The sequence below is a fragment of the Thamnophis sirtalis genome, unplaced genomic scaffold (assembly GCF_051295495.1).
Source record: "Thamnophis sirtalis isolate CommonGarterSnake01/CBP01778 unplaced genomic scaffold, rThaSir2_p1.2 scaffold_12, whole genome shotgun sequence".
Classification (NCBI taxonomy): Eukaryota; Metazoa; Chordata; class Lepidosauria; order Squamata; family Natricidae; genus Thamnophis; species Thamnophis sirtalis.
In genome coordinates this window covers 63,803,981-63,821,716 of record NW_028261392.1, presented here as the reverse complement: position 1 = coordinate 63,821,716, position 17,736 = coordinate 63,803,981, and the positions used below count along the sequence as shown (strand labels likewise).

The window sequence follows — 17,736 nt, the reverse complement described above, 5'->3', positions numbered from 1 at the left end:
TTATATTAGCAACACAAGAGAACACATTTCATCCGACAAACTTAAGGATTTTTATAGCCAGTTGGTAAATCAGTCAACATCAGCAGCAATGAATCAAGTCACAATCATAACTGCTGTTTGCTTTTTTTCTTTTCTATTCTAATGGAAAATATTTAACTTTTATTCCTAAATCTAAAGGACTGGGACACAAAGCAAAAAAAATATGTAGATGCAGTCAAACAATGTTTTATTTAAATATATTGCTTTATTTTGATGGGGTGCCATCCTAAACTTGCATTCAGTTTTGGCGTATTCAATTAAGTCGTCAAAAGTGTGAAGGCAGAAGTTGGAAGAAAATCCTGGCTTTGAATCTAGATCTTTTCCCATAGAACAGGGGTGTCAAACTCGTGGGCCGTGGGCCGCATGGATCACATGCTGGCCCTGCCCCCACCCGGTTTAGCGAAGGGGGGAAAGTCCTGATACGTCATGTGACGGCACCCTGATGACATGAGTTTGACACCCTGCCATAGAACATATAAGACAAGTTGCTTAAAACAGAGACAGAGTTTATTTCAACAGCATAACATGCAATCAAAGGGATGCGGTGGCTCAGTGGCTAAGACACTGAGCTTGTCAATCAGAAAGGTCAGCAGTTCAGCGGTTTGAATCCCTGGCGCCATATAATGGAGTGAGCTCCCATTACTTGTCCCAGCTTCTGCCAACCTAGCAGTTCGAAAGCAGTACTGCAGGCTACTTCAGCTGACTGTTATCTGCAGTTCAGCGGTTCTAATCTCCCCGGCTCAAGGTTGACTCAGCCTTCCATCCTTCCGAGGTGGGTGAAATGAGGACCCAGACTGTGGGGGCGATATGCTGACTCTGTAAACCGCTTAGGGAGGGCTGAAAGCCCTATGAAGCGGTATATAAGTCTAACTGCTTTTGCTATTGCTAATCAAGCAGCTTCCAGATAATATGATGTATCCTTGATGTGCTCTGAGCTTGCTTGTTTTCTTGCAGATGTCTTATTACCTAAACTAAGTAATATCAGTGCTAGTAAGGAGTGAGGTTTGCTCTCGGTTTCTTCTAATGGCTTGCCCTGTCATTGTTGATGAGGGTGGTCTTGAACTTTTCTTAGTTGGTCTGTATTACTGTCAGCTTGTTTGGCGGTTCCTTGATTAGGTTATTGTTTACTTCTTGATTGTTGGTCTGGTGTTAATCTTGAAGTTAATCCATGCTCATCTGGGTGCTGATTGCTGATGACGGGGTGTTTTTGGTCTTTCTGTTTCCCCCTTTGGCTCATTGATGATCTCTTTTGCATAGTATGTAGAGATTGTTTATGTCTATGAGTCTGGTGATGGCTGATTCGTCAGAGTGCCAGGCTTCTAGAAATTCCCTAGTGATATCGCACTTGGCTTGGTCCAGGATGGTCACAGTTTCCCAGTTGAAATTATGGTTAAGTTTGTCCATATGTTGTGAAATTACAGAGTTTTCTTCTTGTCTTCTTGTAATACTCCAGATATATTTATAATACCCACTTCCCCACTTATGCACATTGATATGCTTCCTGTTCAGAGGTGAGTTCCTACCGGTTCGCACCGGTTCGGTAGAACCGGTTCATCAAGTCTACCGAACCGGTTAGAAGAGCCAAGGTGGTGCAGTGGTTAAATGCAGCACTGCAGGCTACTTCAGCTGACTGCAGTTCTGCAGTTCGGCTGTTCAAATCTCACCGGCTCAGGGTTGACGCAGCTTTCCATCCTTCCGAGGTGGGTAAAATGAGGACCCGGATTGTTGTTGGGGGCGATATGCTGACTCTGTAAACCGCTTAGAGAGGGCTGAAAGTCCTATGAAGCGGTATATAAGTCTAACTGCTATTGCTATTGCTATAGAAGAGGTTCCACCGGTGGACTCAGAAAGCAGGCCACACCTACAGAAGAGGTTCCAAATTTTTTTGAAACCCACCACTGTTCCTGTTAAAAGACAAGCTATATACATTCGTGGTTGAAATTTATTTAACAACAATTTGTTGTAACAAACATTACACTTTCATGAATACTGATACAGAATATATACTGGACAGATATACTGCTCTACAACCAGAAAAGCTAATGGCAATGCAGAATGTCGCGATCAACCTGACCTAGAATGTATGCATGCAATAATAACGCTGTCAAAACTCTGACTACGCAGACTAGAATTCCAAACACTTTGGGGAAAAAAATATATTTACATTTTTTTTTTTGAAGAATACCACAGACAGCTGATGGAATATTGTATACACAAGAGAATGTTTACAGTTATGGCAAATGGTTCAAATTATCCGAATTAAGAACATGTGTCTTTTTGATTCTGCAAATTCAGTCATGAGTGCTTGCAAAATGGTTATTGTCTATACCCATGTGGAACCTGAAAGTCCTCAAAAGAGGTACAAAATTATTGTATTTTTAACACACTTTTACTATGTTTTGGTAGATATTTGAATGTAGGAAATCCAAATCTGTAGTGAAACTTTGCTTAGTCGCAAATGCAATTATTCAGAATAAGCAGATCCTCAGAACCCATTCAATCATTCCCAAATTATACTCATAAAAATGATGCTGTGCTTTAAAAGAAACATCTGTACATCGCAACTTTAGCCTAAAAATACAACATAACTTTAGTCTAAAAATATCCCCAAGACTCTTCAACTTGCATCCATTGAGAAAGTTAGCCTCCAAATCTCCCCCCCCCCCTGATCTTGCCACATTCTGATCAAGCTCATTTTTTCTTTATTTCTCATTTTATTTTTCATTCCTTCTTTATCTTGAGATTGAATATAATTGGATTGCTCAATCAGTCATAATGTATAAACTTAACAGAATTATCCACTTTGGAATTGTCTTAATCACTAGAAAATCAGAGTCCAAAATTATCAGCTTATATATAGCATTTGTTTCATACTGTATGTTACTACACTATATTACATTGTCAGGGAATATTGAAAATGCAGAGCAGTGGTGGGATTCAAATAATTTAACAATCGGTTCTCTGCCCTAATGACTATCTGGGTAGGTGGGGCTCGGTGGTCATGTGACTGGGTGGGCATGGCCAACTCAAGGTCACTCAGGTCGATGGATGCTTCGCCTTAGCTGTTACAATGTAATAAGGGTTAACCAGAGAGGCAGTTTCTGTAAGCAGGTCAATAAAGATTAGGCTAGAAACAACACTAGAATGTTTCCTTCCTGCCTTCCTTACAGGATTAGCCCAGTAAAGTGGAAAAAAACAAAAGGAGATTTCTTCCAACAACCGGTTCTCTGAACTACTTAGAAAGTTACCAACCGGTTCTCCCGAATAGGTGCGAACTGGCTGAATCCCACCACTGATGCAGAGGAAATAGGCTATTGCCTATTAGACTTACAGGTACCCAAATAATTGTTATTCTGCTATCTACAGTTTTAAAAGAAGCTGTACATGAAACAATCCAATAAAAATTAGTAAAAAGGTTTGACTCTATTTGAGTGTAATTAAGGTCATTCGTTCTGATTCCACTTAAGAGAATATTGTATTAACTGTCGACTGATTAATGCCATTCACCATTGTTTAACATAGTCACTTCTGCATATTCTAAAACTTTAAAGATTTACTGCTAGTTAAAATATTTAATTGTCATCTGTTGCCAGTGCTTCTGTGCTCCCTAATCTACCTGTACTATCTCTGGCTTTATTTCTATTTCTTTTCATTGGATAATTGTGAAAAAAAATTACTCTATTCCAGGAAAATATATACCATAAAATGTTTATTCTTCAGAAAATGCCATTTCGAATGTTGCATTAGGTTTGGCCTCTTTCCAAGCAGAAAGTCAGAGTCTTAGGCTAAGTGATTTTGTCATAGACTACATGGGGTCCAGTGACTAATGGTTGACAGCCTCAGGGTCTCAAGTGGAAATTGGCATGAATTAAAATAAAATTAACTCCCAAGATGAATCCAGATGTTGTCAAAATTTTCTCTTGTGACCCGCTTTTGTGGCTGGAAGAAGTCAAGTATACCAAAGCCAAGGAGTTGGGCTAACTTAAATCCATGTACTGAAAGCATGTGAAAATCTGTTCCTGTATAATCATAACATGAAATTTGCATGCCAGAATAAGATAAGCCAAGCTTGGGATATAAGCAAAAAATATTATTCTGTTATAATGGAAAAACAATGTCATTCCAATATTACCATGTTGGGTTGTTGCTGTGTCTCTGCTTATGAATTGGCTCTCTACCGATATAAGAGACTGCCAAATATTGTTTTGTGTGCTCAAGGCTAAAATGTTTAAAAATGGCTTTCTATACGTCTGAGAATAAGCTTCACTAGGCAAGTATAAGTGAATTGCCTGAATTATAGTCTTGTGTGGTTATCTGGACTGAGTTCAATTCTATGATGCCCAAGGAAGTGGACGAGGTCATCCAGTCTGTTAGTTTGTCCACCTGTCTGTGAGATCAGGATCCTTCTTGGGTTGTTAAGGAAACCCGGGAGATAATCAAGAGGTAGGCCCATGCGCTGGTATTGTATTATCCTCTTTGAGAGAAGGATTAGTCCCGCTAGTCTTGAGGAAAGTGGTGGTTGGCCTACTCAAGAGTGGTGGCGCCCACTCTCCTGAGGTTCTGGAAAGCTCTTCAGATCTGGCTCTGGTCCCAAGCTGAGGTTAATATGGGAGATTTATGGTGCTATTGTTTTTTATATTACTATGGTTGGTTGTATAGTCAACTGTTATGACCCCCTTCATCCCACACCAACACACACTCCGAGCCGAAGATAAGTTACGGCATTTAATTAACAGACAGACAGGTCCTTGGCAGCAAACCGGCACAGACAAGCTTGGGCAGCAATCCAGCACAGATAAGGCTTGGCAGCAATCCAGCCTGCCAGGCTCACAATAATGTTCTCCAACATTAGTTCCTGCGTTGACTTCTGCAAGAGGGGCATGTGTACAAGCAGTCCTTTTATAGTCTGGAGAGGAGCCTAATGACCACCAGCTGAGTGCAATTACCTCCTGTAACTGTGCAACTGTTCCTGACGCCTATTAGCTCTTCAGTGCCAGGCATCCAGGAACAACTCACTGCTGACATCAGGAACGCACTCCCTTTGGATCTCCCTTTGCATAGTCCTACATCTAACCACTACCCCATACAGAAATAAGAAACTAAGAATTTTTTAGATCTGTCATATACCTGCCACAGATGCAAGCTTCAATCTCCCATGAAAAATAAAACAGTATTTTCTAGCAATTAGGATTTTTTAGAAGGCCAGAAACACTTAGATTCACATTTCCCTTCCATCATGAAGAGGCCTTGAGTAATTATCTAAAAAGAGCTCCTTGATTATTTGATTTTGGTAAATTCTACTGCAAGCTGATTTGATTTGCACCTCCCAAATCCATATGCTAATGAAAAGGAAATTATTCTCTTGAATTTGCATAGCTTTGAATGTTTGGAAAGAACTCTCAAATATATCAAACATGCTTCTAAAATGTGCATTTTAAAATGTGTATTTAAAATTGTTATTTAAATACTTTGCCCTTCCAGATTTTCATACACATGCAGAAACAGAATAGAACAGATTTACAAGTAAATAAATAAATATAACATCCTGGATTTTAGTTTTATCTCCAAGCATAATTAATTCACAAATTCATTCCCTCTCTCTCCGTCTCTCTCTCTCTCCCTCCCTCCCTTCCTCCCTCCCTCTTTCTCTCGCTCTTATACACACATGCAAAATTCAGGAAACTAAATGTCTCATATTCCATTTTAAAAAACACGATTAGATTATCACGAAGAGAAGCTCCCATCATACCTCGTTAACTTGCTTTTTATCCAAGTGAAAAACTTGACCCGAACTTGTTGAAGCAATCTCTTCATAGACTTTGTAACCAATATGTCCTCTATCATCACAGTCTCCGGTTAGAACAAATACAACCTGAATGGGATTTTTTTTTAAAAAAATAATTATTATTTAAATAGTCTTCATATGAAAATGAATGAGAAAATGAGATAATCAGACATCAGTTAGCTGAAGAAAACTATGAACTATAATATTAAAGAGATAAAAAAGTATAAACACCTGCAATTTCAAAACGATTAGCCATTCATTTCATAACAATGAAAAATGGCAGGTCATATGAAATATGTCAAATGTTAAATATGAATGTTAGATGTTATGCAATTACACATTTTAATTAGTCTTGTTTGTTTGTTTGTTGTTTAACTTATATGCCACTCATCTCATCTAGAAAAATGTTTGCTTTTATTTTAATTTGTTTAACTAAATAACTGCTGGAATTGCAAGACTAAAGGTCTATTTAAATAAACAGGTTAAAAGTTGCAGCACGATGGCTATATATTTATACTTTTCTGTTATATAGATAGATAGATAGATAGATAGATAGATAGATAGATAGATAGATAGATAGATAGATAGATGATAGATGATAGAGATAGAGATAGAGATAGAGATAGAGATAGAGATAGAGATAGAGATAGAGATAGAGATAGAGATAGAGATAGAGATAGATAGAGATAGTTGCCCCCCATCCAATTGTTATTTTAACTTCTTCCAGTCTTATGGTCTGCCAAGCTGTGACTTACACTCTTGGCACAGGTGAGGGTATTTTGTCTGCATAAATTTGATAAATAAATATCAGGGGGAAAGCAAATATTTTCTTTAATCCCATGAATGGAACCGTAGCAAGTGGAAACATAGAAATTGTAAGATGTATCAGATATGGTAGAAAATCGTCAATTAATATTGTTTGAGCCTCATTATTATTCATTGGAATTAGCTATACCATTGATTTACCTCGCAATTGAGGATAGATATATTAGACAGAAATCTCCAGTGAATGAATGAATGAATGAATGAATGAATGAATGAATGAATGAATGAATGCTTTATGCCATTTCAACCATTAATTGCAATTAGCTATACCATTGATTTACCTCGCAATTGAGGATCGATATATTAGACAGAAATCTCCAGTGAATGAATGAATGAATGAATGCTTTATGCCATTTCAACCATTAATTGCAATTAGCTATACCATTGATTTACCTCGCAATTGAGGATAGATATATTAGACAGAAATCTCCAGTGAATGAATGAATGAATGAATGAATGAATGAATGAATGAATGAATGAATGAATGAATGAATGCTTTATGCCATTTCAACCATTAATTGCAATTAGCTATACCATTGATTTACCTCGCAATTGAGGATAGATATATTAGACAGAAATCTCCAGTGAATGAATGAATGAATGAATGAATGAATGAATGAATGAATGAATGAATGAACGAACAAACGAACGAATGAATGAAAGACTGACTGAATGAATGAATGAATGCTTTATGCCATTTCAACCATTAATTGCAATTAGCTATACCATTGATTTACCTCGCAATTGAGGATCAACATATTAGACAGAAATCTCCAGTGAATGAATGAATGAATGAATGAATGAATGAATGAATGAATGAATGAATGAATGAATGCTTTATGCCATTTCAACCATTAATTGGAATTAGCTATACCATTGATTTACCTCGCAATTGAGGATCGATATATTAGACAGAAATCTCCAGTGAATGAATGAATGAATGAATGAATGAATGAATGCTTTATGCCATTTCAACCATTCTGCCTTTAAACAGCTTGCAACGAAGATATAATCAGCAAATAATATTTACACAATAACAAAATCAGCCTCGTATACTAAGATTCATTTCTGAACAGAACACCATAGCACTGTCTAGCTTTTGCACAGAATACACACTTTATAGAACAGTTGCAATGTGATTTGGAACAGGGAGTATTATAAGAGGGTTCGATACCTGGGACTGCTTCTGCTGAATCAGCTGCAAGACCTCATGAGTCAGTTTATAATCTTTGGACCGTGCATCAGTAAATACATAGATGAATGAACCAGGAAGAGAAATTTCTAGAGCAATTTTGATGGCGCCAATGCTCATCTCTGGACAATCACCACCTCCCTATGGAAAACAGGGAAAAGAGCAGGGAGACCTAAATCAGAATCAGTCTGAAAAATTAAAAAAAAGAGTTACAAAATTCCATATTCACTAAGCCTACTGCGTATCATGGGTGTAGGATTTTAAGTGTGAAAACCCCAATTGTTTAAGGCAGGTTTTCCAGGTTCTCACTTCACCTCAAATCTACACCAAATAACAAAGATGCTGGCTTAGAACAATGCATCCCTGAGACCAGGGGTGGGTTTCAACCGGTTCGCGGCGGTCCCTGTGAACTGGTTGGTCGGCGAACCCGGAAGTAACTTCCGGGAATGGCAAAGGGCCCACCCGCCCGCCTGTGCTCCTTACCTGGTTTTGACAAGTTCTGCGCTTCCACGCATGCGCAGGACGCATACAGCGCCTGCGCGATCCTCCAGGAGCAGCTGGAGCATTGCACAGACGCTAGTACGCATGCGTGCACTGCGCGCGTGCACGAGGACGCCGCCGGCCCCGTTCCAACCGAACCGGTTGGAACGGGGCGAGAAACCCACCCCTGCCTGAGACAGCAAGTGTTATTTGTAAATTTTACATTATACTAAAATATAAGTTAACTGAACAAAACTAGTGCTAAACTTTCTCACCCACATGTTCTGAAAAGTTTCTCTAGAAGTCAATCTGCCTTTCAAAAAGATGTCAGGTGAAGCATGAGGAGAAGCTGTTGGAGAATTATAGCAGTAGCAATAGCAGTTAGACTTATATACTGCTTGAAAGGGCTTTCAGCCCTCTCTAAGCGGTTTACAGAGTCAGCATATTGCCCCCAACAACAATCCGGGTCCTCATTTTACCCACCTCGGAAGGATGGAAGGCTGAGTCAACCCTGAGCCGGTGAGATTTGAACAGCCGAACTGCAGAACTGCAGTCAGCTGAAGTAGCCTGCAGTGCTGCATTTAACCACTGTGCCACCTCAGCGCTTTTGCCCTTACATTACTTGGTGGTCCTCCCAATTTCATTTAATTTTTCTTTCCATCGGTGTACCCAATGCCTTTTCAGTAGAACTAGCAGGAAAATAAATGGGGAGGGGCACTGTTTTGCAACAAAGAGGGAAGAAGGAACGATATAACCTTTATTTGATGCGCCATAATTATAATTATGGAAACAAATCTGTAACTACTTTCTAATGTTTTCAGTCCTGATAAAATGATACCCATAATTCTGTTTAAACCCCTACATTGTTAATTCCTCAGTTATCCAACATTTGAACATAGGTGTTGCACATACAGTTTTTAAAATAATTCAAAATATCCCTCCCCCATCCAGAATTGAGTTACTGCTACCAGGGATACAGTATAAAAATATGATTATCAAGTTCCTATTTATTCCTTAATACATTTCCTATCGTTCTATAGTTAACACCACAAGATTTTTAGATACTTCTAAAGCTGCTAGAGCCGAGGTGGCGCAGTGGTTAAATGCAGCACTGCAGGCTACTTCAGCTGACTGCAGTTCAGCAGTTCGGCTGTTCAAATCTCACCGGCTCAGGGTTGACTCAGCCTTCCATCCTTCCGAGGTGGGTAAAATGAGGACCCGGATTGTTGTTGGGGGCGATATGCTGACTCTGTAAACTGCTTAGAGAGGGCTGAAAGCCCTATGAAGCGGTATATAAGTCTACTGCTATTGCTATTGTTGATGAAACAGTATTTTTGCAAGTTACTACTATAAAAGAGAATTTGATAACTAGACAGATTATTTGAGTATTAAAGTTTCTTTACCATGTGGAATGGGAAAAAGGAATGATTGCCTTTTAAGATTAGTTGTTCTGTTTGCTTCACCTAACTAAAACAAATGAAACAGGATATTGGTAACAATACCCCCTGGGGGGAGGTAAATCAGTAATAAATGTCATGTCTCTGTTTTGGGAGATTGTGTACGAGGCAGAAATGGGTTCCTACCAGTTCGCACCTATTCGGTAGAACCGGTTCGTCAAATCTACCGAACCGGTTAGAAGAGATTCCACCAGTGGACCCGGAAAGCAGGCCACACCTACAGAAGAGGTTCCAAACTTTTTTGAAACCCACCACTGGTCCTTGGATATGATTATTCTACACTATCATGCTCCTATTTATAAAACTCAGTGCCTCTGTGAAAGGTAAGGATGACTACTGCATTTGTGGCGCAATCGGAACATTGCGTGTCTTGAAGTTGTTTTAACGCAAACCAAAGTTGCCTTTTAAAGAACAAGTTTACATCCTATTCTTATGCATGCCAGTGCTGTGTGTGAGGTAATTTAAGGTGGTTCTGACAAGTGTCGTCGGCATCTTTGTATCCGGTCACATGAGCGGCAAGCCACCCCCATCTGGTCACATGGGTGGCAAGCCACTCCCACAAAGGAGGCCACACCCACAGAGTACAATTTTTGAAACCCACCACTGGTATGAGGTCTACGTGACACAGGAAGGCCAGGTACTTTGGGATGATCAATAAGTTGTCTAAGAGTATAAAAGACTGTAAACAACTGCCCTTCGGGGTTCAGATTTTGCTTGACCAATCGCTACTGAACCTTTGCGCAAATAAACCTTTCCCTCTGACAAAGAGCTGGTCTTGTCTCGTTTTTCTGCTACAACTACACTCAATTTTCTAGTTTTAATTGCTTTCAAAACTACCAGTAGCCTATCAGGAAGATCAACTGAAGAAAGCACAACTAAGAAATCAATAAAAAAAACTGCTCATTAGCTAAATTTAATATATGACAACTTGATTCATTACTTTGTTTGGAAGCACCAATACTTCAAAATATAGCTTCTGATTTTTCCAATAGAAAGACAAGCGCAAAAAAACAACAACTAGCAGCTAGAATGAACATGGTGGAAGAATGTTTTAAAAGGAAATATTTTTATGATTCATGTGAATTGGCAATGGTTCTCTGTCTCTGGGGGAAAATTAATATAAGCCCTATTATTTTTTCCTGCTGCTATAAGAAAACATTCCTTTGATAAATTACCATATTATCTTGACCATCAATGTTGTGTATGTTATATTTTATTCCTAAAAAGCCTCATCTTCTTAAAGCTAGTCTTGGTTTGTCCTGTGATTCCCATTTTAGAAACAAAATGATTAACAATAACAGTCTATTTTTCATGTACACCACTTAAACACATGATTCAAAAGAAATCTTCTAGATTAAAATTTGGCAACCTAAATATTCAATTTGATATTTACCAGATGTTCTGTCTTCAGTTCCAATTAGTCACATCCAACAAGGCCAACAGCAAAGTAGAAAAGATTGCTTTACCTTTAGATCTCCCAAACTCAACCTTGGGTTGATGCACAGTCATTGCTTACAACTGAGATTTTCTGCCACCATTTTTTATTTCTGCCCTTAAATATCTTTACAGAAATAAAGCCAAAAGAAGGAAAATATATTCTCCTTTCATTACCTGGGTAAATCAAGGACACCTTCAGCCTGAATCTGGTTGTCATTCTGGAGGTGTTGAGGTGTCTAAGGCCTGCTACCAGATTACAATCCCCAGTTATAGCAATAGCAGTTAGACTTATATACCGCTTCATAGGGCTTTCAGCCCTCTCTAAGCGGTTTACAGAGTCAGCATATCGCCCCCACAGTCTGGGTCCTCATTTCACCCACCTCGGAAGGATGGAAGGCTGAGTCAACCTTGAGCCGGTGAGATTTGAACCGCTGAACTGCAGATAACAGTCAGCTGAAGTGGCCTGCAGTACTGCGCCCTAACCACTGCGCCACCTCGGCTCTCACCTATAGCTCCCTACCTAAATTTCCAAAAGTATTTGAAAAATTAGGCTTTACTTCCAGGCCATGGAGCAAGAAGTTGCCTCTGTTGCCCTGAAGCCTGCTTTTTGCTTTTCAACCTGGCTCTCTGGATGTCTATCGTCCATTTCCTAATATTTCTTATTGCTCCATTTCTTTTTACTGTAAGATGCCCAAAACCATTTGCAGCCTGGCAGCCTCTATATTAATTAAATAAATAAAACATAACCTAACATAGGCATGAAAAGTACCTGTTTCAAATAAGAGATAGATAGATAGATAGATAGATAGATAGATAGATGGATGGATGGATGGATGGATGGATGGATGGATGGATGGATGGATGGATGGATGGATGGATGGGTGATGGTTGATGGTTGATGGTTGATGGTTGATGGTTGATGGTTGATGGGTGATGGGTGATGGGTGATGGGTGATGGGTGATGGATGATGGATGATGGATGATGGATGATGGATGATGGATGATGGATGATGGATGATGGATGATGGATGATGGATGATGGATGATGGATGATGGATGATGGATGATGGATGATGGATGATGGATGATGGATGATGGATGGATGGATGGATGGATGGATGGATGGATGGATAGATAGATAGATAGATAGATAGATAGATAGATAGATAGATCAAAATAATTGCCTATAGTACCATATATATGCTCTCATCGTGTCCTTTCAGAAGCTATGGTTAGAATAATAAAAAATTTCATCTCAAAAAGTAATTCCAATGGTGCCACTTAATGGGGTGATTTCTTAGTTTTCAGCATAGGAATTAAATTTAGAAGTGCATTCCAGAAATTGAAGGCAATCATTTACCCTGACTGATTTTGTTTAATTTTTGTTGTGGCGATGAAGAAAAGACACACAGGCAGGAAGAAGGTTGTGAAGGCACTCTTCTCTACAGCTTGAGGGAGCTCTCCTTTTATTGTCATAAAACAGTTCAGAAACTGGCAGAAGCTAATTGATCAAAGTTAACTTGTGCTGATTGGATTAGCTAGACAAAAATCCAAGCTATCTTTGAGTAAGTGAGTAGACAGCCAGATGTTGTTGCGAGCGATGGAATGTGCCTACGTTGCAGATGTTGTCTCATCTTTGTTAAGAAAGGATCAGGTTAATGATTATTGTGCTGAGTTGCATTGCTCAGTCTCACACTAATTAAAGAAGGGTTATTGTGTTGATATTTGCATTCTCAACGTGGTTCGCCAGCCATTGACAAAAGGCAATCATCTCATGCAAAATATTTTTAAAAGAAGGATAAAGTTTACTCTTCAGTTATTTTTGCTAGGTATATGTACTGACTTTACAGTGGTAGAGACTAACTTGATTCTGCACCTAATAACGGCAGCAAGACTGTTGGTGGCGCAATACTGGAAGAAGGAAGACTTGCCTACAACTCAGGAATGGACATTGAAAGTCACAAACTTAGCCGAGATGGCTAAAATATCGGCATATCTTAAAGACCACTCAAATGAGAGATATAAACGAGACTGGAAAAAATGGATTGACTATATACAAAATAAATATGGGACCAAGAAATTCCAGTTAGCCTATGCTTAAGATCAGAAATGATTTAAATTGTTTAAAGTTGATTCAGCCAGAAGAAGCTAAGGTCAATGTAGAATGTTATTAATTTTTTTTATTTCTTTTTTTTTTCTCAATAGATTTTAGACTGTGTTTGTTAGAAATCCATACCGTGTACGGGTTCTGGGAAGTCGGGGGGGGAGGTGGAGAGAGGGAGGGGTATATATTAGGCTAGACAAGAATTTGGTGGTAAACTAGAATTATTTTGATATACCAGAAATTGTACTTCGATGTTTTACTGATTGAGGAATGATGAAATGTTTGCCTTAAAAGAAATAAAACTTTTGAAATCGAGAAAGGCAATCATCTCCACAAATTTTTCCTTTTCTTGTTCAGTATTCCAAAATGGTGAATCTTCATATTAGGATGTCAGAAAATCCACAAAAAATTGATACTATACTTTTTGATTTACCTGATATAGTGTATCTCACTACAATAACAGCTTCAAAGCAGATTCTCTGCCTTACTGCCTCAAAATTCATCTTGAATTTTGATTATGGGGAAGAACTTCAATACATCAAGAAAGGACCAGATTGTGATTGTATAAAATCGATCTAACTCGAGTTGGGAGTGTCAAGTTTAATTTAAATTGAATTGGAGTGTTGAGATACTGGAGTTTTCTCGTCTTGGTTCTACATTTGCAAATTCAATCAACACATTCAATGCTCTCAAATGACTCCTAAGATACAACCCAAAAGTGCCAGACGGGAGAAGAATAGGATTATTAATATGACCATTGTGAATATACTTTAAACCAGCTTCGTTGTGTTGAACAATTTTCTACCACAGCATAATTATATTGTTTCTGTCTCTTTTTGCCTTTATTTTTGCCAGGAATATATAGGACATATCCTGAAATAACCCTGCTCAATTGGGCTGTTGTATTTGATCACCACAACTCCTGCAGTGAACATTATTTGAAAACCTCCTTTGGAAAAAAAAATATGTTCCACTACTTCAGTACGTTATTCAGTTGATATTAAATTATGACACTAATTCTTTACTCTCCTAACTAATGAAAAACATACATTTTCCCCTTCCCTGCGGCATAAATATGTCTCATTGCTGTAAAGTTAAAATGATGCCTTTTTCTTTTCTTAAGTCACATTTTTCTTGTGTTCTCTTTCCCATTCCGCAATGTGCATATATCTTGGGCACATTAAGATGTCCTTCCAGAATCACACAAACAACTATTTTAGCAAACAAATTTCCTATGTTTAATCTTTCATTTTACAACTTAGGGTATTTTAAGTGATGGGTCAGTTGGTACAATCCAAAAGATTCCAAATAAAGAAGAAGGAAAATCATTCACATTATCTGTGGAACCTTCAGCCTTTTGATGCAGCCCCACGTCTGAGTCCTTCGTTGTAGAAACTCATATTAATAGCAGTTAGCAATAGCAGTTAGACTTATATACCGCTTCATAGGGCTTTCAGCCCTCTCTAAGCGGTTTACAGAGTCAGCATATTGCCCCCAACAATAATCCGGGTCCTCATTTTACCCACCTCAGAAGTATGGAAGGCTGAGTCAACCCTGAGCCGGTGAGATTTGAACAGCCGAACTACAGAACTGCAGTCAGCTGAAGTAGCCTGCAGTGCTGCATTTAACCACTGCGCCACCTCGGCTCCATTATTAAATATTAAAACAATCAAAGAGCTTGAGGGCAGGAAAGCAGTGAAGCATGATTCATAATAGGGTTCTCTAAACTTGGAAACTTTTAAGATTTCTGGATTTCAATTCCCAGAATTCCCCAGACAAATCGCTGACTAGGGAATTCTGGGAGTTGAAGTCCACAAGTTTTTAAACTGGTAAGTTTGGAGACCCCTAGTTTAGAATGGAGCCGAGGTGGCACAGTGGTTAGGGTGCAGTATTGCAGGCCACTTCAGCTGACTGTTATCTGCAGTTCAGCGGTTCTAATCTCACCGGCTCAAGGTTGACTCAGCCTTCCATCCTTCCGAGGTGGGTAAAGTGAGGACCCGGATTGTTGTTGGGGGCAATATGCTGACTCTGTAAACCGCTTAGAGAGGGCTGAAAGCCCTATGAAGCGGTATATAAGTCTAACTGCTATTGCTATTGCTAGAATGTTCTTGCCTAACCTCTAGTGTGGCAGAGATTATAAAAACCACTAGAATTCTAAAGATTGGGGAAGGCCACTTCAGAGAGGGAAATAAACTTTTTTTTTTCTTTTGCCTCTCATCAAGTTAATGAAAGCCATGTAGAGACTAATAGGTACCTAAGACTTGTTTCCCACCCATTTACTTTGTGAGAAGGAAATTTGTAAGTCCAGCTTCCTCTTCCACCACACAAATAACCCATCCATTAATTGATTTATTCTGTGGGTAGGAAGGAAAAGTCCTTTGCTCTCCTTCTCTATCCAATAATGTCTTGCACAATGCTATTCATTCCAACTGCTATCAGGATGCTTTGAGCATTCGAAACTCATAGTTTCAGTAGTGGTTACAACTCTGAAGATATTGTTCTCTTTGGATTGTATGATATGAGATTTAATTCCTCTCAACTCAAGTCTTCCCTAACATCATGTATCGTATTCTAGACATGCTGGACTTCAATCCCCATCATCCGCAATGAGCATCCAGAGAGATCAAGTTAAGTGAGCTTAACTTTACCTTCAATCTGCAGCTCTCTCTAGCTCAATAGATGCTTTGTTTTAGAATCTACTCCCAAAATTCGCGACCCGACAAATGCGCGAACGTCAAAAGCGCGCCGACAAAACCGCGGGGCTAAAACCGTGATGTCAAAAGCGCGCCGACAGAAGCGCGATTTAAGTTAAAGTAAGGTTTAGGTTAGGGTTAGGGTTAGGGTTAGGGTTAGGGTTAGGGTTAGGGTTACAGCGCGCTTCTGTCGGCGCGCTTCTGTTGGCGCGCTGTTGTCGGCGCGCTTCAGCGCTCATTCGTCGGCGCAGTTTTGTCGGCGCGGTTTAGTGAGGCGCGCTTTTGTCATTCGCGCATTTGTGGTGGAACCCCCAAAATTGAGGCTCATGGAACTTTCCAACCAGCCACAATATATGAATTAACCCAGATAATTGGGTAACGTCCTATGCTATGCTAGAGAAAAATAATAAAATGGAGAATGTTACTGCAAGCAGCTTTACGATTAAGAATTAATTGCACCAATTTAGAATGTAGATGTGGATAGTAAGTCACCTTTTAGAATGCCGTGACACAGAACTCTCCTGCATGCATTCAGCTAGGAACATGGGAATTAAATTTCCCTGACATTTAGCTTGACACACGCATGAGTTCCTCTTCTAATACAATGAAGCTTATACCATTACCCTCCCACGCACAGTCTAATATTTCGCTCCCTCTGTGAAATTAAAGAAATAGTCCACTCACCTGAACATACAGTTCTCTGAGTTCGTATTGAAATTTCTTAGGATCTGTGGTAATGGTTACAGGACCAATTTCTGAAAGGAAAACAAGGAATTCAAGGGAAAGTTTAAAGTGGCTTAATATCTGCAAAAGCTAACACACACACACACACACACACACACACACACACACTGCATATTCTTTATTATGGTAAGCGACCAGTGCAAAAATTCATATGTTATATGTATATAAGAGAAAAAGTTGTAGTCTTCAAATTATAAAACCCATTGAACTGATCTAGTGAACTAATCCTATGATAACTATTCTCTGTAAAATTGATCTACTTTACTGTTTGTTAATTCTTGTTTAGACCCATGTGTCTATGTAAGAAAACAGAAAATTGGGAATAATTTTATACACAATAATGAATTGGGATAAATTTTGCCTTCCAACCTTGCTGAATCACATAAATGATATACGTCAAAATTGCCTCTTCATGAAATTTGGTCTTGATTGCGCAATTCCCCAACTATGAGAAAATATGTACAAAGAGTACAACAGTGTTTTTTTTAACATTCTTTTATTTTACAATGCCAAATTCCCAAAAAAGCAAAATGCCATTCCCTAAAAATCACTTGTTTTATTTATAAGTAACAGCACATCATGATTATCTAATAAATAATGGGCAAAGATCTCATCAGGTCAAGTGTTCTGAAAAAGGGCGAAGCTAAATAAGGATCAGTAGGACATCTGCTAACTCAGACAAACAAACATTGATAGTAATTGAATTTGGACAAAAAGAAACTAATTATTTCAAAAGAAGTACTGTATGTGCATTTTGTTGTTTTTGCAAGCCCTCTAGATACTGTGAAAAACCATTAGCCCTGCTCATCAGGGCCAAGAAAGAAGAATGATGAAAAATGAAGTTCAACAACAACATCTGGAGAACTACAAGATTGTCTCCCCTGTGTTAGAGTACAGGGTAATGGAAAGGTCTTCTGTACCCTTGTGTAGCAACATAATTTAAGGATAACTTAAGAATCTATGGTGTTCCCCCCATGATT

General features: G+C 38.8%; 1 protein-coding gene across 1 annotated transcript in view; it reads right to left on the bottom strand.

Annotated features, from left to right (window-relative positions):
• Nucleotides 1-17,736, bottom strand: part of HMCN1 (hemicentin 1) — a 240,065-nt gene that overhangs the window by 197,786 nt on the left and 24,543 nt on the right. The window contains exons 2-4 of the mRNA XM_087726175.1: nt 16,697-16,767; nt 7,824-7,982; nt 5,789-5,911 (exon numbers count right to left, since the gene is read on the bottom strand). Of these exons, the coding sequence (XP_087582301.1) occupies nt 5,789-5,911; nt 7,824-7,982; nt 16,697-16,767 (353 nt within the window). The remainder of the gene's footprint in view (nt 1-5,788; nt 5,912-7,823; nt 7,983-16,696; nt 16,768-17,736) is intronic.